At 41.6% G+C, this 26,842-nt stretch overlaps 2 protein-coding genes across 7 annotated transcripts in view; one reads left to right on the top strand and one right to left on the bottom strand.

Annotated features, from left to right (window-relative positions):
• Positions 1-16,468, bottom strand: part of vcpip1 (valosin containing protein interacting protein 1) — a 32,143-nt gene extending 15,675 nt beyond the window's left edge. For 4 of the 5 annotated variants that reach the window (XR_004411712.1, XM_033019380.1, XM_033019381.1 and 1 more), the window contains exons 1-2: positions 13,585-16,446; positions 2,589-2,675 (exon numbers count right to left, since the gene is read on the bottom strand). Coding sequence is in view for 4 of the 5 variants with exons in the window: in XM_033019380.1 (XP_032875271.1) it covers positions 2,589-2,675; positions 13,585-16,192 (2,695 nt within the window). In the remaining variant the exon portion in view is untranslated. Of the gene's footprint in view, positions 1-2,588; positions 2,676-13,584 lie in introns of all 5 variants that reach the window. The other variant, XM_033019383.1, reaches the window with a different exon arrangement.
• A 35-nt stretch (positions 16,469-16,503) lies between these two features.
• Positions 16,504-26,842, top strand: part of LOC116972068 (serine/threonine-protein kinase Sgk3) — a 124,950-nt gene continuing 114,611 nt past the window's right edge. The window contains exon 1 of one of the 2 annotated variants that reach the window (XM_033019376.1): positions 16,504-16,674. The gene's annotated coding sequence lies outside the window, so the exon portion shown is untranslated. Of the gene's footprint in view, positions 16,675-22,083; positions 22,103-26,842 lie in introns of those variants that run through there. The other variant, XM_033019379.1, reaches the window with a different exon arrangement.

The following is a 26,842-nucleotide window of genomic DNA, read 5'->3' as shown; positions in this document are numbered from 1 at the left end:
ATACCAATTCAAACATTTATATTTACCAGGGTTTACAAAGACACATGAAAGTGCTCTGGCCTTGCTTTCATAAATCTGCAGCAAACAAATGGTTTGATCCAGCTGCATCACATAAAACTGCAGTTGCTGGAATCTTGAGCAAAGTACAATGTGCAGGAGGAGCTCAGCGGAACACGCAGCATCTGTGGAGGGAACAGTCATCAGTCTGACGTCGTGTTTCAACGTGAAACATTGCCTGTCTAGTCCCCCATCTGATGCTGCCTGACCCACTGAGTTCCATCAGCACTTTGTTTTTCCACATAAAATATTATCAGACTCAACTGTGCTGTTACTTCTGTATTACTGCTGAAGTTGCAGCAGCAGGGTATGAACAGCTCCTAGAAAATCCCAGCCAATATTTCCCGCTTTTCTGAAATTAAAATGTTTTATTTGAAAGTTAACTGACAAATTCTCAAATTATCCAGTTTGTTTGCAAGATTAAAAAGACACAACTTAAAAGACATGCAAAATGTACAATTAAATTGTTTTTAAGAAATAATAGTTTGGAATTTTGAGATAAATGAAAGCAGCTGCAGGCATATGCATTGCATGTCATAAGTGTCGAAAGTTTCTCACACAAAAGTGCTCAAAGACAGTTTAATCATGAAAAATAATATTGTTAAATAAACTTTAATTACTTCATGGAATAAACACTATTTAAGACATTAAAACTCTAATCTGGTATGGGAAGTACGAAATACATTTTTCTTCCAAAGTTTACTGATTACATTTGTTTATTTTTATTAGCCTTTTTTCTATTAATTACTCAATATTGATGTGTTTTCCCACCATTTTCTTTGCTTCCAAATTTACTATTACCCAACTTTTGGACTCATATCCTGCTGCTTCACATTGAGCCGAGTTGTTATGGCTGGACCATGGCAGAAAGCAATTGTGCTCATACAGAATACATGGACAATACATTTGAAATAATATAATTAAGTCTGGGCTAAAAGAACGGGGCATGGGTTGGCTTGTGGAATTTAAAAACAAAAATGCAAAATTAAAAACTTTTAAACCATTCAAAGTAAAGACAACTTTAAAGATACAATTAAATTAAAAAATTCTGAAAGCACCATTATGAAAAAGAACATACTATTCATTTTAAGAAACTTTACACATGAAAGTAGGCCTTGAGTACAAAGGTGCTAGGTTATACTTCAACAAAATAATCATTAATGAAATTAATAAACTGGCCACCCATGACACCCATTGTACTAATAATTAATTTATAAAACTACATGGGAGTCAAGATTGATTTCAGCTTTTACTAAGTAAAATGCTATTTTAATTACATAATATTTTACTGATAATAAAAGGTAGAAACTGGCATATTAAGTAGCAAAGAAGGAAAAAAAAGACAGAAGATGAACAGTCTAAAAAAGTCTTGGACCTAAAGATACAGCAAAGACTGGTGCATTATGGATTGGTGAAATTAAAATCAGATACACTTGAAATAAACTAATGAAATTAAAGCTGAAAATACAAACTAAATAATACTTACGGGAGGCATTAGTGATTTCAAGAGTTTGAAATATTAAAAATACATCAGCCTTACATTGAGTAAAGATCTCTAACCATTCTACACAAGAAAATGAATGGGCTCTGGAAAGATATGGGCAATTCAAAAGAGCTCTGAGGTTTGAAGTAGACTATATTTTACAGATATAAATTCATAATGCAAATGTAGTGGATGTTGTGTTTGCAAGATGGCAAATCATGCACATGCAAGCTTGTTAATTAAAATTATAACATGTGGTATCCAAATGAATGCATGAACAAATTTAGTACAGCCAACGAAACAGGGTCTTGTGATCAATGGTTATTTTAAAAACTGGACCAATGTCAACTTCTAGGAGTAAACATTTGAAACTCACCAAAGTATTAGCATCCCAACAAACCAAAAGAAGTAAAGTGCAAGGTTAACTCAGAGGAGAATGACACGAGGCATACATGAATATATCCAGCTTGGAGTGACCTAAACTTGAAGGACATTAAGACTATAATTTTTTTTTAACCATGAGTCACTTAAAAAAAGTACTTATTTTCCATTTTAGAAAGTTTGCATGTTTTTTTTTCAATCCAGTAAAGAGCTGCATAGGTTCAAGGTGAAAGGGACAATATTTAATAGGAATCTGAGGGGGTAACTTTTTCACACAAAGGGTGGTGGGTGTATGGAACAAGCTGCCAGATGAGGTAGTTGAGGCTGGGACTATCCCAACATTTAAAAACAATTAGACAGGTACATGGATAGGACAGGTTTGGAGGGATATGGACTAAGCACAGGCAGGTGGGACTAGTGTAGCTGGGACATGTTGGCCAGTGTGGGCAAGTTGGGTCGAAGGGCCTGTATCCATACTGTATCACTCTATGACCATGTGATGCAGCTTTTGAAGCAGCATACAGCTTTAAACATTAACTGATAATGCAGATGTTTTTCAGCAAATATTCATGTTCAGATACATCTTTGTTATGTTGCACTTGGAAAAATATTTTCCTCCTTACTGAGGATTGTAAAGTGATGAAAACTGCAATGAGACTCAACTTACCCACATCTTTCTTCATTGCATTATAGAACACTCCACCTTCTTCAAATAAGTATGGTAGCTTTTTTGCATACGACCAAACATCCTCCCCTACACATTGCAAAGAAGAAGTTATAGTTCAAAGCAACTGAACAATTGTACCAATAAATTATTTGCTTTACCATTTTGTAATTAGAGATAAGAATACAATAATGAATAAAACCATCAGCAATTAATCTGAAACCAAAATATTTAAAAAATAAATTTTCACTCATGCATTGTTAATTTTCATCCATTGGAAAGTTTTAACCAGAAAATTAGATTGATAGCCCAACCTCAGGCCCCCACCAAAATACTCAAAACAGACAGAAGGAAATGTGCAGAAATAGTTTGATTTATTTGCCCAGGGATATCGATTACGTTTTATGTCCAACCTGCTTACAAAAATAAAAGTGGAAATGTAAATCACATTGCATCTACTACATAATAATCAAAGCCATTTGAAAAATAAATAAATCTCAGTAGAACAATTTTCAACAATGCAATAAATAAACTGCAAATTTGTAGAGAAATGTTAAATTGCGCATTATGTACTATGATTGATATTTTAATCATCGAGCAATTTTACCACTAAATTGATCTATACAAAGAATTACAAATGGGTTCACTGGGAAAAATTACTTGGGCAACCAAGTCTACACTTTCTGAGAAAGAGCATAGGCTGATCCTCCTGCGCACCTCAGCCTATAACCCTGCAGGTTAAGTTCTACCAACAATGTTCTACTTCCACCATCCAAAACAATTGAGTTTTTGAAGTTTGAAGTTGACACTTCAAAATTGTCCTCAAGTTCTCTGTAATCCTATTACTGCTTAACAAGTCAAAATAACCCTGTCTAGAGAATTGCATCCTTCTCATCTGTGTAGACTAGAGGATTTTATAACATTATACACCACATGTAAGTTTGTTGGAAATGAAACAATCATAGTGAACCCATAAATAAACTCCAACACTAGCATCCTTGTAAAACTCATCTGTGCTTTCCCCAATAGATATCACACCCTTCCTGTAAATGACCTCAAAACTTAGCAGGTAGACAAAAATGCTGGAGGAACTCGGCGTGTAAGGCAGCATCTATGGAGAGAAGGAATAGGCGACGTTTCGGGTCGACGCCCTTCTTAGCAGGACTTGGTAGCCTAATCAAGGTTTTATACAATTCAAGCAAAAACCTCTAACCTTACAATGGCAATGAAGGAAAGTATCCCATATACCTTCTTAACCACTGTAATTTAACAGTCATGCAATATTCAGGGATCAGTAGACAGAAAGTCCCGGATCCCTCCATTTTTCCACATTGTTTTAGTAGCCTACTTTTGTCTTTTTAATTCCAAATACTTTTCCCTTCAAAATTCTTTGGTTTAAAATATATTTCCTTGCTTTTCTACACATTAGGAATATCAATTTGATAACTGTCTGGTCCACGTTTATCCTACTTATTATCAAACATGCATTCAATTTTTAAGTCACATCTTCATTCAATTCTAACTTTAGCAGTTGCCTTTATGGAATTAGTATGTTCTTTCCACAAGCGCATTGGTTTCCCCTCACCTCCCAAAGATGTGCGAGTTGGTAGGTTAATTGGCCACTAATGTGCACGCGAGTGGCAGAATCTAAGGGAATTTGAAAAGAATGTGGGAGGAATTTAAAAAAAAACCTGGGATTAATACAGGATTAGTGTAAAAATAAAAGGGTTAATGATTGATGCAGACTTGATAGGCTGCAGCTACTTTTTTCAGTGCTAAATCTCTTTCTATGAGGTAAACCAACACTTTTATCTGCCAGTTTCACGTAGTATCCAAGAATTCAAGTCCAGTTCTATTGCTTGTAACAAGCTCAGTAGTGAATATAGCCAGGGTTCCAGTTAAGTGGATATCAAAGTTGTTCATCTTAAACATTGCGTCTTCACAATTTGTACTTTGGTACATTTTCTTCAATACAAGTGAAGAAACGCAGTACATTATTACTTATTTACAAAATAAATGTAACTAGTAATTTATTCACAAACTTAAACAGATGGGGTCTTCTTATGTAGTCTAAGGCGTGTATTAGCTTTGGCCTGTATTTTAGGCAAAAATGTATGAATCTTTAGTTTAGTTTGCCGAGGTACAGTGAAAAGCTTTTGTTGCATGTTAACCAGTCAGCGGATAAAGAATACATGATTAAAATCGAGCCATTCACAATGTACAGATACATGATAAGGGAATATTCACAGGATAATAAAAAATGATTAATAAAAATCTTAAATTTATGCCAATTAGTATGTACATCATAAAATAAAAGTATATACTGCAGGAAGCTTAGGAAGGAGTTTAAACCAAACTGTTCAGCTTAATTGAAAGAAACAATCTCATATAACTATGTTGTGATTGCTTAATTTAGGACTTTAAATAGGAATCAGTAAACTTAGCTCATTATGTCCCCATTGCAACAAGAAATGTACAATATTTTAACTGTCACAGGTATATTTAGTCATTTGGTACTTACATATTTTTTATTACAAACAACCAAAAAAAGACCACCAACAGAAAGATGCTGCTCACTATTATCAATGAACAATAGTAGCTGAAATGTGTTTTGGCCTAGTGACTATAGGTTATGGAATATGCATTTATGCATGCACTGCACGCACTTCTAGGATCTTCAGCATTGCCTCAGCAAGGTCAAACACACAGGGAAACTTTCTGCCATCACCAATACTGTTCTTAAACTAAACAGCATTATCATGTTGCTACAATATATTTAATACATGCAACAGATTTCCACTGGAAGGCCATGTTATACATTTTCCTAGCACCTACATTCTTAATTCCACCAAATTTACCTTCTGATTCCGAGCCAATCACCCAACAAACTCAGCCGCAAAGACAAGAGGCAAGGCTATGAATGTCAACAGGGCCTTGAATGTCCTTACGTAGGTCAATGGGTAGACTAGAAGGAGTACCATCCACAAAGCTCCTTTGAAACATTTCACAAATGACAAAACATTACCCCCACTTCTGCCATTCTTTTAAATTTGTCGATTTCTCAGAAATATTTGAAAACCATATTAAAAACAATTTAAAGTTACACGCAATAAATATACAAAATCTTTAATAAAAGCATAAAATCCAAACAAAAATAATTTTAAAACAAATGCTGCTTCTCATATTATACTTCTTTGCCAAAGCTCTACAATCCCTAAAATAATGGGCTCACTTATCCTATGGAGAGCAATAGCAGAATGATATTGGGAAACAATTGACATAACATAATTAACATGCTGACCATGCAACCCCACCAGGACAACAGACCTCGATGGTCAGATTAAGATCCCTGCACTTATAACTGGGACTTGAAAATGGCACCAAACTGGCGACGCTGTATACCTGCTGTATACTGACTCAGTGCACTACTGCAATACACTTGTACTGTATCTGAGATACTAATCTAATATATATCTAAGTACTTATGTAAATGATACGTACTGAACTGTATTCAAAAATGAATTTCACTGTACATGTGACAAATAAAGTATAAAGTAAAGTACCACCTCCAATCCTAAACTAACTCCTGCAACATTGAAAATATTACTTTCAATTTATGTGCATTGAGTTTTGTAGAAAGGCCAAATTGAAGCAACTTAATCTGCTCAATAAACAAATATCAATATTTTTCAAATAATTAAACATTCAACATTTTATATTAACCAATTACATGCTTTTTCATGAATACAAATGACTGTATTAAATGGTGGATGCAAAAACAATAATGTATTGGGAGGAAAGATTCATCTGCAGATCCGAATTTATTTAACTAACGACACTCGACACTTTTTTCAATATTTACTGAAGAGTATTCCAAAAATTGCAACTATTAAGCCTCATTTTAATATTTATTTGGCCCAAATCTACGTAAAATGTTAACTGTGTGCAGAAGATTCACACTTTAAACACAAGTTTGTGCTGAGTTTTAACTAATCACACATTAAATACATCCTTGTGTAATTTATTAACCAAGAACAAAATCTGATTTGAATCTTTACACTTGCAAAATTGAATGAATGTATCATTGTAATTTAACTATTCCTCTGTATCAGCTATGGCTCGATGGCAGCATTCCTGTCTGAGGCATGTTGGCCTTCATAGGAGAAGATTTGAGTATAGTTGTACAGGGCCCTGGTGACACCACACCTGGAGTATTGTGTACAGTTTTGGTCTCCTAATTTGAGGAAGGACATTCTAGTTGTTGAGGGAGTGCCGCGTACGTTCACCAAGTTAATTTCCGGGATGGCGGGACTGACATATGATGAAAGAATGGGTCAACTGGGCCTGTATTCACTTCAATTTAGGAGGGTGAGAGGGGATCCTATAGAAACATATAAAATTCTTAAGGGATTGGACAGGCTAGATGCAGGGAAAATGTTCCTCATGTTGGGGGAAGTCCAGAACCAGGGATCACAGGTTAAGAATAAGGGGTAGGCCATTTAGGACTGAGATGAGGAAAAACGTTTTCACCCAGAGTTGTGAATCTGTGGAATTCTCTGCCACAGAAGGCAATAGAGGCTAATTCACTGGATGTTTTCAAGAGAGAGTTAGATTTAGCTCTTAGAGCTAACGGATTCAATGGAAATGGGGAAAAAGCAGGAAGGGGGCACTGATCTAGAATGATTAGCCATGATCATACTGAATGGCGGTGCTGGCTTGAAGGGCCGAATGGCCTACACCTGCACCTATTTTCTATGTTTCTAAAAGGAGGAGGATTCAAATCCCACTCCAATAACTCGAGTACAGAGGCTGGACTGACATTTCAGCACTGCACCAAAGAGGCACTGTACATCTGGAGGTCTTGTCTTTTAAAAATACACCGCACCAAGCACAGGCATTCAAGATAAATAGCTTACAATGCTACATGATTCTACAAATTTAATAAATATTCCCTCATTATTTTAAGTTACTGATATTCATATTCTTTTTAATGTATATATGAAGAAAAATAGGCCGAATAACCGGGCATTCCATCTGAGCTTAACCCATGTCTGTAGGCCTTGATACAGATGCACAAATCCAATTGTTGGGAGTCTCTCAAAGACAGAGTCAGGCAATGACACTGCAAAACCTCCATGGCAATCAGGTATATTGTTGAGGCTCCATCCACAGAAAACTCTGGCAGTATTTGATGGAAACAGGGACGGACCCAGCTTGAGGGGACTATCGTGAGGGAGGTGGGGGACCATCGTGAGGGGGGGGGGGGGGGGGGAGGACGATAGACAATGGGGGAAGAGGGGGGGGGGGGGAACAGAGAAAGGACAATGGGGACCCAGCGTGGGGGAACTGTTAGGGCAGGGGGGGAAACAAAAGGGGGAGCCGGCGTGCTTTGTAACTTTGTCAGCACCGTAGTTGGCTGCTATTGTATACATTGGGTATGCAAGCAAAGTGACAATAAAGTATTCCTATTCCTGTGATGAGTCCACTTTGACTTGAGCTATAGAGCAGATGTCCAACTTGGGCCAGACAAGCTCATGACATACTTAAGGCTCTGGTTGCCTATGACTCGTTATTATGCCATCAAACACAGCAATAAATAAATTACATAAGCATAACAATAATCTAAGGGGCAAAGAGGAGGGAAGAGTTTTTGACGATTGAGAGAACTTTCTTGATCAGCCTGTTTCTGACCCAATGAGAATACCAGTGTTAGTTCAAGTCCAAGTGAGTTTATTGTCATGTGTCCCTGTATAGGACAATGAAATTCTTGCTTTGCTTCAGCACACAGAACATAGTAGGCATTTACTACAAAACAGATAAGTGTGTCCATATACCATGATATAAATATATACACACATGAATAAATAAACTGATAAAGTGCAAATAACAGATAATGGTTATTACTAATCAGAGTTTTGTCCGAGCCAGGTTTAATAGCCTGATGGCTGTGGGGAAGTAGCTATTCCTGAACCTGGTTGTTGCAGTCTTCAGGCTCCTGTACCTTCTACCTGAAGGTAGCAGGGAGATGGGTGTGTGGCCAGGATGGTGTGGGTCTTTGATGATACTGCCAGCCTTTTTGAGGCAGCGACTGCGATAAATCCCCTCGATGGAAGGAAGGTCAGAGCCGATGATGGACTGGGCAGTGTTTACTACTTTTTGTAGTCTTTTCCTCTCCAGGGCGCTCAAATTGCCGAACCACTATTATTGCACTTGAGTCTCAGTAAGGAGCTGTCATTTCATCCAGAGGTTTAGACCAGCAATAGAAAAATGATATTCACCATTTCCAGATAAGCTAGTCCGATGTAAAATGGCCAATTTTAATGGAGTGATAACAGGTTTGGTCGAGGTAAACTATGACCAATGCTTGTCAGGTAAATCTGTAATTGAACAGTGTTTAAAATAGAGATGTCTGTGTATATTGTCACAAGGAAGAAAGGCAAAGAAATTAAAAGCAATGCTGGATGGATGACCAAAAAGGATGGCAACTAAAATGAATCAGAAGGGGGCAAAAGGCGCAAACATAGGCAAACCCACTAATTCAGGAAGATCAGAGGAGAAGCAAAACTAAAATAAATGAGGGGAAAAGAGAGAGCATGAGAAAAAACTGGCAGCAATTATAACATGGAATCCCAAAGAAGCCTACAGGGTTGTGAACAGGAAAATAGTTGTGAGAGATGTTTGGGCTGAACAGAGATCAAAAATGAAATTTAAACATGGAGGTAGAGGATATGGCTGGTCTTTACCAAAGAAGTCTGCTCAAACACCTGAGGGAACTTTTCTGGAAGAAGGAATGGGTGACGTTTCGGGTCGAGACCCTTAGTCTGAAAAAGGGTCTCGACTTGAAACGGCACCCATTCCTTTTCTCCAAAGATGCTGCCTGTGAGTTACTCCAACTTGTGTGTGTTTTCAGTTTAAACCAGTATTTGCAGTTCCTTCCTACATATTACTTCCATAATCTCATGAAGACAACAAGACCAAGACCTAAACTCTTCTATAAATGCCCTTCTTAAATGCTAATTATTTTGCAGTAAATGTTCTAATATTTTATTCCTTAGGCAAATGTTCATTTTCTTGATTGTGCTTCAGTTCATTTGCTCAGTTGCAAAAGTGCAACTTTCAAGTTCCTGTCTCCACTGTATTTTCTCTATTTTTTTTCTTCAGTTTTTCCATTTTGGAAAAATAATTAACTAACTTGTATTTAGAATTCTGCCACTTTCTCCCCCCGCAGTGTTTGGACGACTCCTTCATAATTTCAGTCCTCCTATATTGGGTCCACTGTTGTTTGTCATGTACATCAATGATCTGGATGATGGTGTGGTAAATTGGATTAGTAAGTATGCAGATGATACTAAGATAGGTGGGGTTGTGGATAATGAAGTAGATTTTCAAAGTCTACAGAGAGATTTATGCCAGTTGGAAGAGTGGGCTGAAAGATGGCAGATGGAGTTTAATGCTGATAAATGTGAGGTGCTACATCTTGGCAGGACAAATCAAAATAGGACGTACATGGTAAATGGTAGGGAATTGAAGAATGCAGGTGAACAGAGGGATCTGGGAATAACTGTGCACAGTTCCCTGGAAGTGGAATCTCATGTAGATAGGGTGGTAAAGAAAGCTTTTGGTGTGCTGGCCTTTATAAATCAGAGCATTGAGTATAGAAGTTGGGATGTAATGTTAAAATTGTACAAGGCATTGGTGAGGCCAATTTTGGAGTATGGTGTACAATTTTGGTCGCCTAATTATAGGAAGGATCTCAACAAAATAGAGAGAGTACAGATGAGATTTACTAGAATGTTGCCTGGGTTTCAGCAACTAAGTTACAGAGAAAGGTTGAACAAGTTAGGGCTTTATTCTTTGGAGCGCAGAAGGTTAAGGGGGGACTTGATAGAGGTCTTTAAAATGATGAGAGGGATAGACAGAGTTGACGTGGATAAGCTTTTCCCACTGAGAGTAGGGAAGCTTCAAACAAGGGGACATGACTTGAGAATTAAGGGACAGAAGTTTAGGGGTAACATGAGGGGGAACATCTTTACTCAGAGAGTGGTGGCTGTGTGGAATGAGCTTCCAGTGAAGGTGGTGGAGGCAGGTTCGTTTTTATCATTTAAAAATAAATTGGATAGTTATATGGACGGGAAAGGAATGGAGGGTTATGGTCTGAACGCAGGTGTATGGGACTAGGGGAGAATACGTGTTCGGCACGGACTAGAAGGGTCGAGATGGCCTGTTTCCGTGCTGTAATTGTTATATGGTTATATTGCCTTTCAAATGGAAAAGATAATTTAACATACAAAATTAATATCTGTAATTATTTTCTTGGGGAAAGCAGGAGGAGACCAATACTTAACCAACCCCACAAGTCCATAATTATGAATAAAATGACCGCTGACAATGTGGCAAATCTTTGTGATCATATTTTAAAACTGAGAAACATTCTGTAACAAGAAATATTTTAACTGCAGGATTGGACTCCATAATGGCCTAGTGAGTAAAAGGATTGTGTAATTTTGCACTAAAACAATTGCAACAAAGGATCCAAAGTCTGATTTATAATAAAAATTCCCTACTTGTGGGGACAACATTAAAGGCCTAGATTTCTATTCCTGGCTACTATTCAGAAACCTCAGAATTGCACCCATATAAAAGAGGTGGAAAATAGCAACAAATTTAAATGTTTAAGTTTTGTTGTTTAAACTATTAAGTTTAATTAAACTTGTGGGTGAGCCATAACAGGAAATACAATTTCTGTAGCTGGCACATAACCACATGAATGAACTTAATGTCGTATTTATTTGTTGGGATCAGAAGGAAACTGAACTCTATGACACTATTTTTTAGTCTGAAAATACTAAATGTGCTAAGCCATTGTCACCCAATTTCATGCAAAATGGACAATATTCTAAACAAATGACAAACTGCTGGTGGAATTCAGCAGGTCAGGCAGCATGTGTCGTGAAATGGACGGACTTCTAATGCCAAAATACATGTCTAGTTATTCTAATCCAGAGACCTAACAAAATGCTTGTATTACTTATATAATTGAACTTTGAAGGATTGTTTACATAAAACAACAAAGATTGACAGATTTAGTTAATTAACATTATAGGTAAAAAAGTACAAGTAATAGAGCAGCTTTTAAGGATGTCCAGTTCTCAATATTGTATTTACAAAACACATCAATGAAGTTTACGTAGAGAGACTCTAAATTCATTTCCATTGAATGGAATTGAATAAATAAAACAATCAAATCTTAAGCAATTATTGGTTCATGTTCTATCCTACTACTTACAACGCTAATTTTACATGAAAGTTATGTAAAACGCCCACAAATAAGTTTTGGAAATCTTCAAAAGAAATGTAATTGTGGCTCCGAGATGTTACATCCAAGATGTTCTCATTCCTTAAAGAATGGGGGTTCCCCTCTTCCATCATAGATGGGTCTCCTCGGCATCCCGCAGCTCCACTCTTGCTCTCCCTCTCCCAGTCACAACAGGGAAGGAGCCCCCCCCCCCCCCCCCAGTCCTCACCCTTCAGCCGTCGTATACAGCACATAATCCTCTGATATTTTCGCCATCTCCAACGGGATCCCACCACTACCCATATCTTCCCATCTCCACCCCTTTCCACTTTCTGCAGAGACCGTTCCCACCGCAACTCCCTGGTTAACTCATCACTACCCACCCAAACCACCCCCTCCCCAGGTACTTTCCCCTTCAACCGCAGGAGAAACAACACCTGTCCCTATCCCTCGACTCCGTCCAAGGACCCCGACAATCCTTTCAGGAGAGGCGGAGGTTCACTTGCACATACTCCAACCTCATCTATTGTATCCGCTGTTCCAGGTGTGGACTCCAATATATCAGCGAGACCAAGCTCAGTCTCAGCGATTGTTTCACTGAACAACTCCGTTCAGTCCGCCTAGGACTACGCGATCTCCCGGTTGCTGAACACTTTAACTCCTCCTCCCATTCCCATATTGACCTTTTTGTCCTGGGCCTCCTCCACTGTCAGAGTGAGGCCCAACGCAAATTGGAGGAACAGCACCTTACATTTCGCTTTGGCAGTTTACATCTCAGCCGTATGAATTTCGGTTTTCTAACTTCAAGTAATTGCTTTTCCTCTCTCTCCGTCCCTCCCCCATCCTAGTTCTCCGACTAGTTTCACTGTCCTTCTGATTAATTTTACTGATTGTATGCCTCCTTGTCACTTTCCCCTCAGCTAATGAAGAACCATTCCACATTTCCTTATTTTCATCTGCTTTGATCTCTCGTTTTCACAACACACCCGCCATATCTCTAGACTCCCTCTCCTGACCGAAGAACGGTCTCGACCCAAAACGTCACCTATTCCTTCTCTCCAGAGATGCTGCCTGTCCCGCCGAGTTACTCCATCGTTTTGTGTCTATCTTTGGTGTATACCAGCATCTGCAGTTGCTTCCTACACACAATTGTGGCTTAAATGCATTTCAGTTAATCTTCTGTCCTCGTTGGCAAATGATGGTCGTATATTTGAGCCGGCAATGAATTTAATCAAATACAAATAACCCAGATATATTAAACTCCCGAATCTGTCCCTTGGTCTATCAAATGTCGATATTTTCCAATATGGTCAAAATGCTGCAATACTATTATGCTGTTCTTCCATCCTGATGCTTTGCACATAACATAATTTAATTAGATCAACTAACTAAGATTAATTAACTTGCAGGCTTCAACACATCATGGCAGTGATTGCCAAAAGTGAACTAGCTTCACTCATGCTAAATATACACAGTTAAATAGTGTTGCAGCCCTGCAGCAAATCTATTTCAACTCTTAAAATGAATGTGGATTGTAAATGGACCAGGAGGCGTTTCAAGAAGTAAAAAGAAAACCAATAAGAAATATATTAGTATATATTTCCCAGCATTTACTTCAAATTTCTACTTTTGTTTCCTTTTTCATGGCAACAAGTTAACTCCACACCATAATGATAAATTGATATGAAAAAGATAACTTCTCACCCATTAAAGTTGCAAGAAGACAGAGGGATGACATTTCAAGATCAATATGGTCTTGCACATCCTTAACAGATGCTTGACCAGATGCTTCATCTTCTTCAGCTTTCCAGGAACGAGCCACTGATGTTGAACAAGCAGGCACAGATTCCTTGTTGTCCTTTATGATCTCCACAGATACACGATCACCATGTTGTAGGGGCAAAGCCTCTTTCTCAAATCCCACCTTGGGAGGATGCAGTTCCTTTGGAGGAAAGCCATACCGTATGCATTGCAAATGTGGAGGAAGCTTAAATTCTTTTGCTATACTTTCTTGAAATTCAGAAAAAGTTACTGATACTTGAAGAGTTAGTGTTGCCTGTCTCCCATCACTAGTGGTTACTCTAATTTTTTTCTCCTTTGTAGGTAGTGGGGAGAAAGGGGACTTAGTGGGAGTAACTGGGGCAGATGATGAACCATCTTTCACAATTCCAGGAACAGATGGCTGGCCTGGTCCTTTCAGTTCCTGGCGTAATTTGTCGGTTTTCCGCTTTTGCGAAAGTGCTGCATGGTCAATAATATTCTGCTGAATACTTCGTTCAGTTTTACTCATGTTCAATTCTTCTTTGTGCAGAGTCTTTGATTTCTGACCCATTAAAATAATTTTGGTAGGCATATGTGGTTCTGAGGTTGGTTCATCTTGCATGTCTCCAACTCTCTGACTATGTGCACCTTCGACTGAGACAGGTGTATATTCATCGGGATTCTTTTTGGCTGTATGATGCAATATTCTGCTAACAACTTTCTGAATCAAAATTTCACTTCCAAATTCACCTGGAAAATGTTTGGTGACAAGCTTCATAGCAACATCATAAACATTGCTGTTTAGAGCCACTTCACTTTCATACTGAAACCAATACACAGTTTCTCGCACCACCCTTCCACTCCATTCCAAAGTTATTGGAAATGCTTCAGGTAAGTTATCGTATTCCTTTTCTTCCCAGTAATGCTTGTAACCACAACCACATTTGCCTCCAGCAGATCTAGAGTTAGTTCGATCTCCATCTATATACACAACCGAACCATCACCTTTAACATGGCGCATCGATGTACCATGACACCAGTTGCAAGATGTTAAGTGACTCAAATTATAATCTGGGACCAGTACATCATCTTTTGGGTCATAGGAACATACAAGATGGTTAACAGGAAAGCTGTAATTTTTGTCTGGCTTCAGTTGACCATGCGTGCTTGCAGCTAAATTGTATAGCTTTCCGCCTGGAACCAACCATTCTGTAGGCACGTGAAGTTCTGAAAGAGCACCGCAAATCAAACATTTCTGCAAACGATTTTCAGTTACAGCTTTCTTTGCAGCTTCAGTTACATCTTCAGGTTGTATTCCAATTACCCCTGTCCTTCTGTATATATACTGATGAACATCTGCTACCAGTGAAGGGTGGATGTCATGCTTTTTCAAGAAAATTTCTTCCATTGCAGCAACTAATCTCTGCAAGTACTTATCTTGCAAACTTCGGTCGCCTCCTAATGTACAACTGTCATCTTCAAACAGAATGTACTTTCGAATAAGCTCTTGTGGAACACCCCAGGCTTTAGGCAATAGTTTCAAAGGAAGCATAGGTAAAGGACCCCTTTTAATTCCAACCAAAGGTATATAATGGTTGCGTCCTAAACTGCTCCATGCAATACAAATAGGTTTATTAAGCTGTCCATCCTTTCCCTGACATTTTTCTTCAGGAACTAATCCTGGAAGAAAAGTAGCCGAATAATCTCCACAACTTCTCATTCCACTCAGGGAATCTAATAAAATAATTGGGCGGTGTAATACATTTGCTAAACCAAATATATGGATGTTACGTAGACCCAAAGGAACTCCTTCAGGTGGTATAAACAAAGGATCACATTCGTTAATTATATCCTCCCATTCTGCTGCATCAATGAAGTCATGGAACAATGCTTTGTAACGATCCAGGTTTAACTTAAAGTGCTGTTTGAGATTTTCACGCAGGGCATGCCAAAAAAGCTCTCTACCCACCAAGGCCCTAGACACAGCGTGAACTAAACAATGGCCATCACCATCAACATGAACAGGAATTAAACATTCTTGATTACTATTGGCCTTCTTGATTTCTTCTAGGGTATCATGGAGGTATAACAAACTCCCTGAGCGATCTTTACCATAGCCCATAGTTCCAATGTGCTCTGGATCAATAAGGAAAGCCCTGTCACCCAACAAGGCACAATCAAACATTTCCCCTTGGTTCATCTCTCCGAGGAGCTTGGCCTTCCCAGTTTGCTTATCCATGCCATACCGGGTGAGGATAGGAGACAGCAGCTTACAATGGTAGTTGGACAACCCCATTACTTTCACCATTTCCGTGCCCTTTTTGGGGGCCGTGACTCCCAGCAGAGCATTCCTTAGCAGGTTATGCAGCACCACGTCAGGGTCGGTGACTTCCTCTACCTTGAGCAGATTTCTTTGTTCATGCCGTTGGCCGCATTCGGTGCATTCTATACTGACTCCATAGGCTGGGAAAAACAGCCGAGCCTGGCATTTAGGATCCGGACACGTACCCGATAGAATACGTCTGTCTTTTTTCTTAGACCCCTGCAGCATTGTCTCATTTATTAATCCAGGTTACAATGAAATCGGTCCATATATTTTTTTGTAATCGCCACTGCTCACAGTGTCATGGTCAGTCGACAACAAGACAGGCCGTTTCTGTCAGTGATATTCTTCACTGGTAGGCGAAACACGGAAGTACTCGGCTTCTTTCTCTTTCTCCCTGCACTCAGTTTCCGTTATCAGACGAAACGAAACAAGTCTCCTTTATTGAAGCCAAGAAGAGACAGCGGCGAGTCGGGTCTGGTATCGAGTGCGCTTGCGTCGGGGGCGCACGGTGGCTGACGGGTATTGTAGTTTGAATGGCCCTCCCCCCCCCACTCTGCCTTTGGTAATACGCATAAAATGGAGGAGGTAGAACTACAATTCCCGGAGGACATCGCACCGACCACAAGACCGTCCAACCAGATCTGCAATGGACCCCAACTTTATTTCATTTTATCGTCCATCGAGCTGGACACTCGGACAAACGAAAGGTGTGTTGGGAGGAGAGGTGGTGGTTATGTCATATTCGGGGGTTTTTTTGTATGTTGATTTTTGAAAATCAGCTTTGATAGGAAGTGTGCTGCTCCTGATCATGTGACTTGATGGCCCAGTGGAAATTATTTATATTTTTTTAAACCCCCCCCTCCCTTCCTTCACTCCCTCCCTCCTTCCCGCCCGAGAAGTTCCACTTTGGGACACGATGCGCTCCGTTTGCATCACTGTGGCCTTTCAAATGTGTTTTTTCCTCTTGGCGGCGAGGCCGTGAACGCGCTGGTTCGGCCGTTTGGAACAAGCTGGCGGCCCGGCTGCGTGGTTACTAAGGAACATCGATGCCTTAGTTACCCGCCATTGTCCTGCTTTGATGATGTGTAACTTTTTTTTATCTATAACCGGCGTGCCTGCGAAATAATGGTCAGTGGTAAGCACAAGTGACTGCTTTCTGCTGCGATTGGTGGTAGCGACTTTGTACCACCGGTACTCTGGAGGTTGTCTGTGTGTGGCTTATAACGCACAGGTAGATCTACCAACAAAACGCCAAGTGTAGGAAGGAAAGGCAGATGCTGGTTTACACAAAGATATACGCAAAATGCTGGACACCACATTCCTTCTCTCCAGAGATGCTGCCTGTCCCGCTGAGTTACTCCAGCATTTTGTATCTTGAGTTACTCCAACAAAACGTATCTTGACGTATAATCACCATCACTGGTTGTCGCATACGTTAGGAGGGTTATGTGCAAAGTCGCAATTAAATATTAAAGTGGGCCTTAGAAGTCAACGGGTAACAACAAGGAACGGCAAATGCTGGTGTATCAAAGAAAGATACAAAAGAAAGCGTGCTGGAGTGATTCAGCGAGTCAGGCAGCATCTCTGGAAAACGTGGATAGGTGACCTTTCGGGTCGGCACCCTTCATCAGACTGATCCATGTTCTCCAGAGATGGTGCCTGACCCGCTGAGTTTCTCCAGCATTTTATGTTTATCTTTAATAAAACGCTGAAGGTAGTCAACTCTCAAATATAGTAGTGGCTGGAGCAAAGATTTACCAAATATTACATAATTTAATTCTTAAAGGTATATTCACACTTTTATTTCCTTAGAACATCATGTCTATGCTGGCTCACAGCAGAACCATTTTGCCCCTAAGGTTCTCCCCCATCTCCAATAAACTACCATTGAACCTATAAGTTTCTCCCCCATTTATATTCTTCCCCATTCCTAACTGTTCTATCACATACCTACACAAGACAATTTACAGTGGCTGGTTCGCCCATGAATCTGCCCATAGAGCTATACAATGCTGAAAGATGCCCTTCGGCCCACCTTGTCTATGCTTGCCTAGCTGTCATACTATACTAGTTCCATTTGCCTGCATGTGGCCCTTTGACTTCTAAACCCTTATCCATATATCTGTCCAAATCTATATACTTTTAAAACTGTGTGGATGCATGTCATTTTGCCTTTGACATTTTGCCTTTGATTCGTTACTCCACAAAAACCAGACGCGAAAACGCTGAGATTTTTACCATCTCGCTAGCGATTTTACTTCTACATTCGCAAATCCACTCATTAAATTTAGTCGTTTTTCTGTACCCATTTTTAATAAAATCCTTCACCCCCCCCCCCAGTCATTTTTTCGCCTCCCGCTGGCCACCTTCTCATCGCGTGCCCTGCGCGACGATAATGGCTGCTGCCGCCCGGCTCTCCTCCACTTCCCCGCCACCCCCCCCTCCCCATACTCGGGGTCTGAAGCGCCGAGGATGTGAGGCCATGGAGCTGAGGCTCACTCTGAGGCCGACGGCTGCTGGGCGGCCCTACCCCTCTCCTCCCTTCCTTCTTAATATAATATCAATGGGGGTGGTTAGTGTGTGTGAGAGGTTGGTTAGTGTGTGTGTGTGTGACGCCTCAGGCCGCCCCCTCCCCTCGCAACCGCGCGTTGCGGGAACAGACCCAACGGGTCTGCACTTGGTCTAGTATCTTTTAAAAGTTACAATTATATCCGCTCCTATAGCTCCCTCTGACAGTTCATTCCAGATTCTGACTGGAAAATGTTGCCCCTGAGGTCCCTCTTAAATCTCTCCGTTTCACCTTAAATCCATAACATGACGTACCTACTTTTATACTCCATACTTCCCAAATTAAGGCAAGCATGCCAAACACGATTCTTAAGCACTCTGCCCCCTGACTCGCTACTTTCAGAGAACCATTGTTAACTACACTATTAGTAAATCTGTTAACTGTATTAACCACATTTTTATTCAAATAATTAATAATAATAATAATAAATTTTATTTATGGGCGCCTTTCAAGAGTCTCAAGGACACCTTACAAAAATTTAGCAGGTAGAGGAAAAACATGTAAGGGGAATGTAGAGTTCAATAGTAGAGACATGACTAGTAAACAAAGTAAAGACAGAATTCAATACAAAACACAATATGAGGCAATTAAGGCACATGAAAAGGGAGGGGGACGTGGGGCTAAGGATAGGCAGAGGTGAAGAGATGGGTCTTGAGGCGGGACTGGAAGATGGTGAGGGACACGGAATTGTGGATCAGTTGGGGGAGGGAGTTCCAGAGCCTGGGAGCTGCCCTGGAGAAGGCTCTGTCCCCAAAACTGCGGAGGTTGGACTTGTGGATGGAGAGGAGACCGGCTGATGTGGATCTGAGGGACCATGAGGGTTGGTAGGGGGAGAGGAGGGGGATTTTGGTGAGGATCAGGATTTTGTAGTTGATCCGGTGGGAGATGGGAAGCCAGTGAAGTTGTTTGAGGACTGGAGTGATGTGATGCCAGGATTTGGTGTAGGTGATGAGTCGGGCGGCTGCGTTCTGGACCAGTTGGAGTCGGTTGATGTAGGTGGAGCTGATGCCAAGGAGAAGTGAGTTGCAGTAGTCCAGTCGGGAGGAGATGAAGGCATGGATGAGTCTTTCAGCAGCGGGAGGTGTGAGAGAGGGTCTGAGTTTGGCGATGTTGCGGAGATGAAAGAAGGAGGTTTTAATGACATGGCGGATGTGAGGCTCAAGGGAGAGGGTGGAATCAAAGATCACGCCAAGGTTGCGGACCTGGGGAGACAGTGGTGCCGTCGATGGTGAGAGTGGGGTTATTGATTTTGCTGAGTGTGGCTTTGGAGCCTATGAGGAGGAATTCTGTCTTATCGCTGTTGAGTTTGAGGAAATTATGTTGCTTCCAGGTTTTTATAGCTGACAAACAGGAGTTGATATGGGAGAAGGGGGGGGGTAGTGGGGGGATTTGGTGCCGAGGTAGATCTGGGTGTCGTCAGCATAACAGTGGAAGTCCAGGTTGAAGTGGCGGAGTATCTGACCAAGGGGGAGGATGTAGATGATGAAGAGGAGGGGGCCGAGTACGGAGCCTTGGGGAACGCCTTGAGTGACTGTGGCTGTAGCAGAGGTGTGGTTGTGGAGAGAGATGAAGTGGGATCTGTTGGAAAGGTAGGAACGGAGCCAGCTGAGTGCAGAGCCTTCAATGCCGAGGTCTTTGAGTCTGGTGAGCAGGATGTTATGGTTCACTGTATCGAAGGCTGCGCTCAGGTCGAGGAGGATGAGGATGTTGAGGGAACCAGTGTCAGCAGAGGTGAGGAGGTTGTTGAGGACTTTGAGGTGAGCAGTTTCTGTGCTATGGAGGGGGCGAAAGCCAGATTGGAGGGGTTCAAGTAGGTTATACGCAAGGAGGTGGGAATGAAGTTGTGGCGCAACGATACGCTCCAGGGTTTTTGAAAGAAAGGGGAGGTTTGAGATTGGGCGGTAGTTAATGAGAGAGGAGGGATCAAGACCAGGTTTCTTTAAGATTGGTGTAACAGCAGCAGTTTTGAAAGCAGAGGGGACAATTCCTTGGGACAATGAGTAGTTGAAGAGATTAGTGAGGTAGGGGCAGAGAACGGGGAGGCAGGACTTCAGCAGGGGAGTGGGGAGAGGGTCGAGGGAGCAGGTAGTGGGTTTGGAAGAGCTGATGAGTTTGGAGATTTCAATAGGGGTGACCAGGTCAAACTGGGAGAGGAAGCAGTGTGGAGGAGGGGTAAGGAGGTCAGTGGAGATGTTGAAAGGAGGGGCCTTGGTAGGTGGTGGAGTAGATGCTGGGGAGTCGGGTACAGGGGATAAAGATTGATAGATGGTGCTGATTTTATCAGCGAAAAAGTGGAGGAATGAGTTGCAGAGAACCGGAGTAGAGGTAGGGAGAGTGTTGGCTCGAGGCTTGAGGAGGTTGCCCACTGTGGAGAAGAGGGTTCTGTGGTTTAGGCAGGGATCGGTGAATATGGAGGAGAGGTAGGCAGATTTTGCAGCAATGAGGGCATCTTTGTAGACAGTGAGGTGGAGTTTGTAAGCTTCAAGGTGGACTGTGAGAGATGATTTCTTTGTGAGTCGTTCAAGTCGGCGACCAGTCTGTTTCAGTTAATGGAGATAACAAACCGCTGTGGACCCAGCACTGACACTTACGGCCAAAGATACTAGAGCGGACTCTATGATCTTTGCATACAGCCACAACTGGCCAGGGGCCTCCCTTCAGAAAATCAGCCCTCCACAACTACCTTTTGACTCTTCCTTTCAAGCCAATTTTGAATCAATTTGCTTAGCTCACCTTGGATTCCATGTGATCTAACATTCCAGACAAGCCAACCATGGCGGACCTTGTCAAAGGCCTTGACAACGTCCACTGCCCTGCCCTCATTAATCTCTTCAAAAACTCTGATTTGTGTGGCATAATTTGCCATGCACAAAACTATGCTGACAATCCCTAATCAGTCCATGAAAGGCACAAAGTGCTGGAGTAACTCAGCGGGTCAGGCAGCATCAGTGGAGACGAATAAGAATTCAATAATAAGAATAAGAATTCCTTCCAACAACTTTCCCATCACTGATGTCCGGCTCACTGGTTTGTATTTCCTTGGCTTGTCCTTGCTGCCCTTAAGTAATGGTACAACATTAGCCACCCTCCAGTCTTTCAGAACTTAATCTGTGGTTAATTATTATGCAATATCTATGCAAGAACCTCTGTAATTTCATCCCTAGCTTCCTTCGGGGTCTAAGAATACACTTGGTCATGCCCTGGGGATCTATCTATCTTAATGCACTGTAAAACCACAAATATCTCCAATTTGATACTTAATGTTTATCCAAGACATCACAGCTCCTATACCTCAAATCCTTAGCTTTCATAATTTTCTCCTCCGTAATAAATAGATGGGATGTATGTATTTAATATCTCCCCCAACTGTTGTAGCTCTACACAAAGACGGCTATGCTGATATTTAAGAGGACCTATTCTTTCCCTAGAAGATTGCCACTGTTGATTTGTGGTCTGTGTTTACAGTTAAATGCCTGTAAACCTGTAACTTCGGAAATCAGAAAATCTCCAGTTCGATGGTCAAGACCTCTTTTTAAATATGTGCGGTATTTTCAAGGAAATAAAAGGTATGTATATGCAAAAGTTGGCTCCATTACGTACATACTGACCACATTACACCCCATAACTGGAGGCATCACATGATAGTTGTAATGGTTAGCATAAGTCATAATGGATCTGGAATGATTCATGACTAAAATTTACATATTTTATATTTCCTCTATTACTCCAATGATGCTATTTGTGTATTAACTTGTGAAGGGGACTCGCTGTGGTGGCCAAATTTGGTAACATTCTCAAGCAATTGTTAAGCATCCTGAGGAAAGATTAAAGTTGTGTAACATTAGTTGGCTCTCTTGCACCTAGTTTGGCACTTTTCCCAAACAGATCTCTGAATGTACTTGCGATTCTGAATCCCAGATGGATAACTTTAGGCTGGAAAAATGCACACTAGTTCTGTTTCAGCTGAACATTGTACGTCGTAACTAGATGAGAATTTAGTTGGGTTCTGTAAATACTTTAGTCTCACGCAGGTTGAAGCATAAGCATCTTTATTGTTTAGTTCATCATCATCTATGCAGTACATCATATGTTCACTCTATACTGCAGCTGCTACTGAAGACAGTGGGCGAGTTCTTACACTATAAAACCTGCATTAGGCGGAGTTATAATTACTAAGCATTCTGATTGGCTAACACGCAATAGCCAATCTACATCTCTTCTTGTATGAATGAAAAGGTAACTAAGGCATTTTAAAGATAACCCTAGAGAATAATAATGGGTTTAAACAAAATCGCCATGTATAATGGATGGCCTGCTAACCCACCCGGTCCTCGTACGGTGGGGGCTGCCTCATCCCTTTTCCTCCGAAAAGACGAGGGTCGGGGTTGGTAACGCCGCGGGGCACCCAATGGACCCGGGAGAACGGGTTGGACCGGTGCTGGAAACCCAGGGAGCCGGTTACAACAGGGAACGTGGGGGCAGACCGACGCGGGGAGTGGATAGACATACTCGTGCAGGTGATGTAACAGGTGCAACAGATGTGGTCTGAACACGAGCAGTGGGCCATCAGGACCCGGGAGCGCCGTTTGACCATCCTTCGCGAGAGGGAGATGTTGACGGTTGCGTCTGTAGAGGACGCCATCGACTTCGACCAGGTGAGAGCGTGGTTCCTGTTTGGTATGTCCTTTGTTCGTTTGCAGGCACACCACTTGTCCTTGTGTAAGTGGTTTGAGCAGCTTGCTGGTTTTATCATAGAAGCGCTTCTGCGTGTCTTGTTTAAACTGCACACGCTTCTGTATCATAGCGGTGGAGCAGACTTGCGGCTGCAGCTGTTGCTGGGAGACGGGCAGTGAAGGACGCGTCTTGCGATGCATTAGCCGCTGGGCGGGGGAGCTGATAACGCTGTCCCTTGAAATGTTTTGTAGGTTTAGCAGATCCAGGTAAACATCAGATTTAGCTAGGTAGGGGCGCTCCATGAGTTGCTTAGCGCTCCGAACAGCACATTCTGCAAGTCCATTCGATTGTGGGTATTCTGGGCTACTGATGACGTGTTGGAAGTTCTACCGTTTAGCAAAGTCCTTAAACTTTTGGCTGGTGAAATGAGTTCCATTGTCAGTCTGAAGGCGGGCGGGCACCCCATGTACGGAAAGGTGGATTTTCAGTTTTTGGATTATTATTTCAGAAGTGATCGTTGGCAGTAAATCAATCTCGAACCAGTTCGAGTAGGAGTCCACTAAAATAAGGTAGTGCTTCCCGTGCCATTCCAAGATGTCAACGGCCAGTGTTGACCATGGTAGGGAGGGCGCCGTCTGGGATGAGAGAGGCTCCTTCTGCTGGTGCGGTGACTGGCTGTTGTAGATGACTGAGAATTCATCCTGTTCGTTAGGGTGACGTTCGCTGGTGTTGCGCGGGGCTCTAGAGAGCGTGTCTGCAATGTGCATGTCATTACCTTTCTTGTAGACAATGCGGAAGTCAAACTGCTGTAGCTGCATCATCATTTAGCAATGTTACAAAATTTTGAGATTTTAAAAATCAAGTCTGTAATTTATCCCATCAGATAAAGCATAAAAATAAGTTTAATTTGACACCTAATTCACTTTCATATCTCAAGTATTTAAAAAGTTATGGCCATTTTCATACTCGGAAATGAGCATCTTGTTCCCTATTGATTTTCTATGGACATAACAAAAAAGTTGTGATCGTGAACAGTCAAAAGCCCATAACTTTCTTAAAAATTAAGAGAACTGAATGAAATTTTCAGTTATCATAGATTGAAGCATTCTGAAACAAATATAAAATAATCTTACTTGGATGACCTGAAATTAAAACATATAATTAGTTAGTTACCTAATTGTAGCTAATTTCAGACTTCAATTACTAGATCTAAACATCTATCCATTTCTTAATAAATGATTAACATTTTTAAATAGCCTAAATGTCCAAATAATATTCACAAATAATTCACAATAAAACATGATTTTTAAATCTCATTTACATTAATTTATAGGCCAAATGGAAGGAATTCAGTGTTCAATTGCTGTAAATAAATGCCCATTTAAATCAGCTTTCCAGTGGGTCCCTGTGGAACGCGCTGGTTTAGAACGTTCACATTGCGGTAGATTTGTGCCCCAAATGCCCAGAAAAATACTGCGCGATATAATGGGCCCAAAATGAGCTACTCGCAATATTAAACTTTGTATAAAGGGATCTTTAGAAGCCCTTTTTAATGTAAAAATATACAACCTACCTTCTATGGTTTGCTTTATGAGACCCTGCGGTTGCTGGCGGTCGCGGGTTTAGAGATTGATTTTTAAACTACTATAACTATTATTCAAGGCCTTTAAACCTAATAATAGCTTTTGCGACGGGGTCTTCCAGCGATTTTTCGTTAATAATTAACTAGGCTGAACATCTTCGATTTGAACAGCCTAGAGAAAATCGCGTTTTAAACCCGCCCCCTCTAAACGGCGCCAAAATCGCGCACACCCGCAGCGGCAGATTTTCAAAGACGCTTCAGGTAGGCTTTGCAACATACCTACATCATTCGTTGTAGACGAGATGGTGCGGCATGGATTGGCTTGTTCAGGATGGTGACCAGTGGTTGGTGGTCAATCTCGACCATGAAGGATTTGTCAAAAATAAAGTATTTGAATTTTGAACAGGCGAAAACAACGGCAAGCAGTTCCTTCTCGATCTGGGCATATCGTTGCATTTTGTCTGTCAAAGTGCGTGATGCGTAGATGATAGGCATCACGTTGCCATCGATGGCTGTTTGTAGGCACGCCGCGTCGAGACCGTACTGGGATGCACCACAGATAATGGTGACTGGCAGGTTGAGGTTCTAGTGTGCCAGTGTAGGTGTGCTGGCTAGTTGGAGTTTTAATGTCTCGAAGGCTCTTTGGTGTAGGGGGTCCCATGACCATACATTGTCCTTGTCGGTTAGTTGTAGAGGAGCAGAAAGTTACCCAGGTATTTGACCATGCTGAGGAATCGCTGCAAACTGGTGACGTCAGCTCGTTGATGGCTGCAGTCTTTGACAGATAAGGTTTGAATCCATTGCTGGTGGATGCATGACCAACGTAGGTAACTTCTGGAACCCTGAGCTTGCATTTCAGAGAGTCGAGTTTGTGGAGAGCACGCCCAAAATAAACCAGCCCCAGGTCATGGCATACGTTGATGCCAAGCAGGGTTTCTGAGTTTTGTTGGACAATGTAAAACATCAAGTTTTTTGTTTGCTCGTTGACAGTGCATTTTAAACCAGTTTTACCCAACGGGTGAAGAACTCCCCCCCCCCCCCCCCCCCCCCCCCCCCGTAAGCATGTAGGGTGGAGGGGTCCTTTTTCATTAGCTCAGTGTTTCTTATCTTGTTGAACTCTTTGAATGACATTACGTTTACCTTGGAACCAATGTCGACTTTGGCGATCAGAGCTTTGTGGTTTATTATCATGGCCACCGCTGGATCCGACAACTTGCCTGAGGAGCGCAGCAGGGAAAGCACAGTTGGGTCATTGTCTGTGTTATCGGAATCATTCCCTTGGGAAACATTATCATGCTCTTCGGAATCTGAGTCAGACAGCTCTTGTTGAAGCAGGTGCAGATTCGTCCTTGAGGCAGTGTTCCCGGGAGATCGACAACATGTGGCGAAATGATTAAATTTCTTGCAGTTGTAACAAACTTTCCCATGGGCAATACAAAGCTGGCGCCCTCTAGGGGTAATAACTAGTGGTAATAATTGCAGTTGGGGCACCTCGTGGCAGGCATGTTAGGGTCTTTGCAGAACGCCTTTAAAAACTTCTGCGGAGAGTAGTTAGTTAGACTTACGTTATGTTGCTGGTGGGGTCAAAATCATTCAGTGGGGCTAAGGTTTCTGCCATCCAACACGAATGAATGGCTTGCTCTAAAGTCCGTTCAGCGGTCCGAAGCAGTTCAGCTCTTAGCTTGCGGTCACTCATTCCTCCCACAATTTTATCACGTACCAACTCATTAGTCAACTCACCGAAGCGGCACCGTGTACTCGTGTCGTAGGTCGCTGATGAATCGCTCGACAGGCTCGTCAGTCTGTTGCTGTCGGGCGAAGAATCTTGTTCTCTCAGTGATACGGTTCGATGGCAGGTCGCATAGTTCTCTAAATTTTCTTAGTAGGACCACAGGGCTGTCGATAGTTTCTGCTGGCACCAGTATCTGACCATTCGCGTCGATGTGTGCTGGGGCGAATTCAAAGCTGTCCACGGATCATTGCTTCCGGACCCGCTAGATTGAGCAGTAGCGATGCCTTCAGATCGTCGCGGTCGTTTCAGTGAACAATG

The sequence above is a fragment of the Amblyraja radiata genome, chromosome 4 (assembly GCF_010909765.2).
Source record: "Amblyraja radiata isolate CabotCenter1 chromosome 4, sAmbRad1.1.pri, whole genome shotgun sequence".
NCBI classification, from domain to species: Eukaryota; Metazoa; Chordata; class Chondrichthyes; order Rajiformes; family Rajidae; genus Amblyraja; species Amblyraja radiata.
Note: the sequence above shows the minus strand (reverse complement) of the source record. Positions and strands in the feature narration are given on the sequence as shown.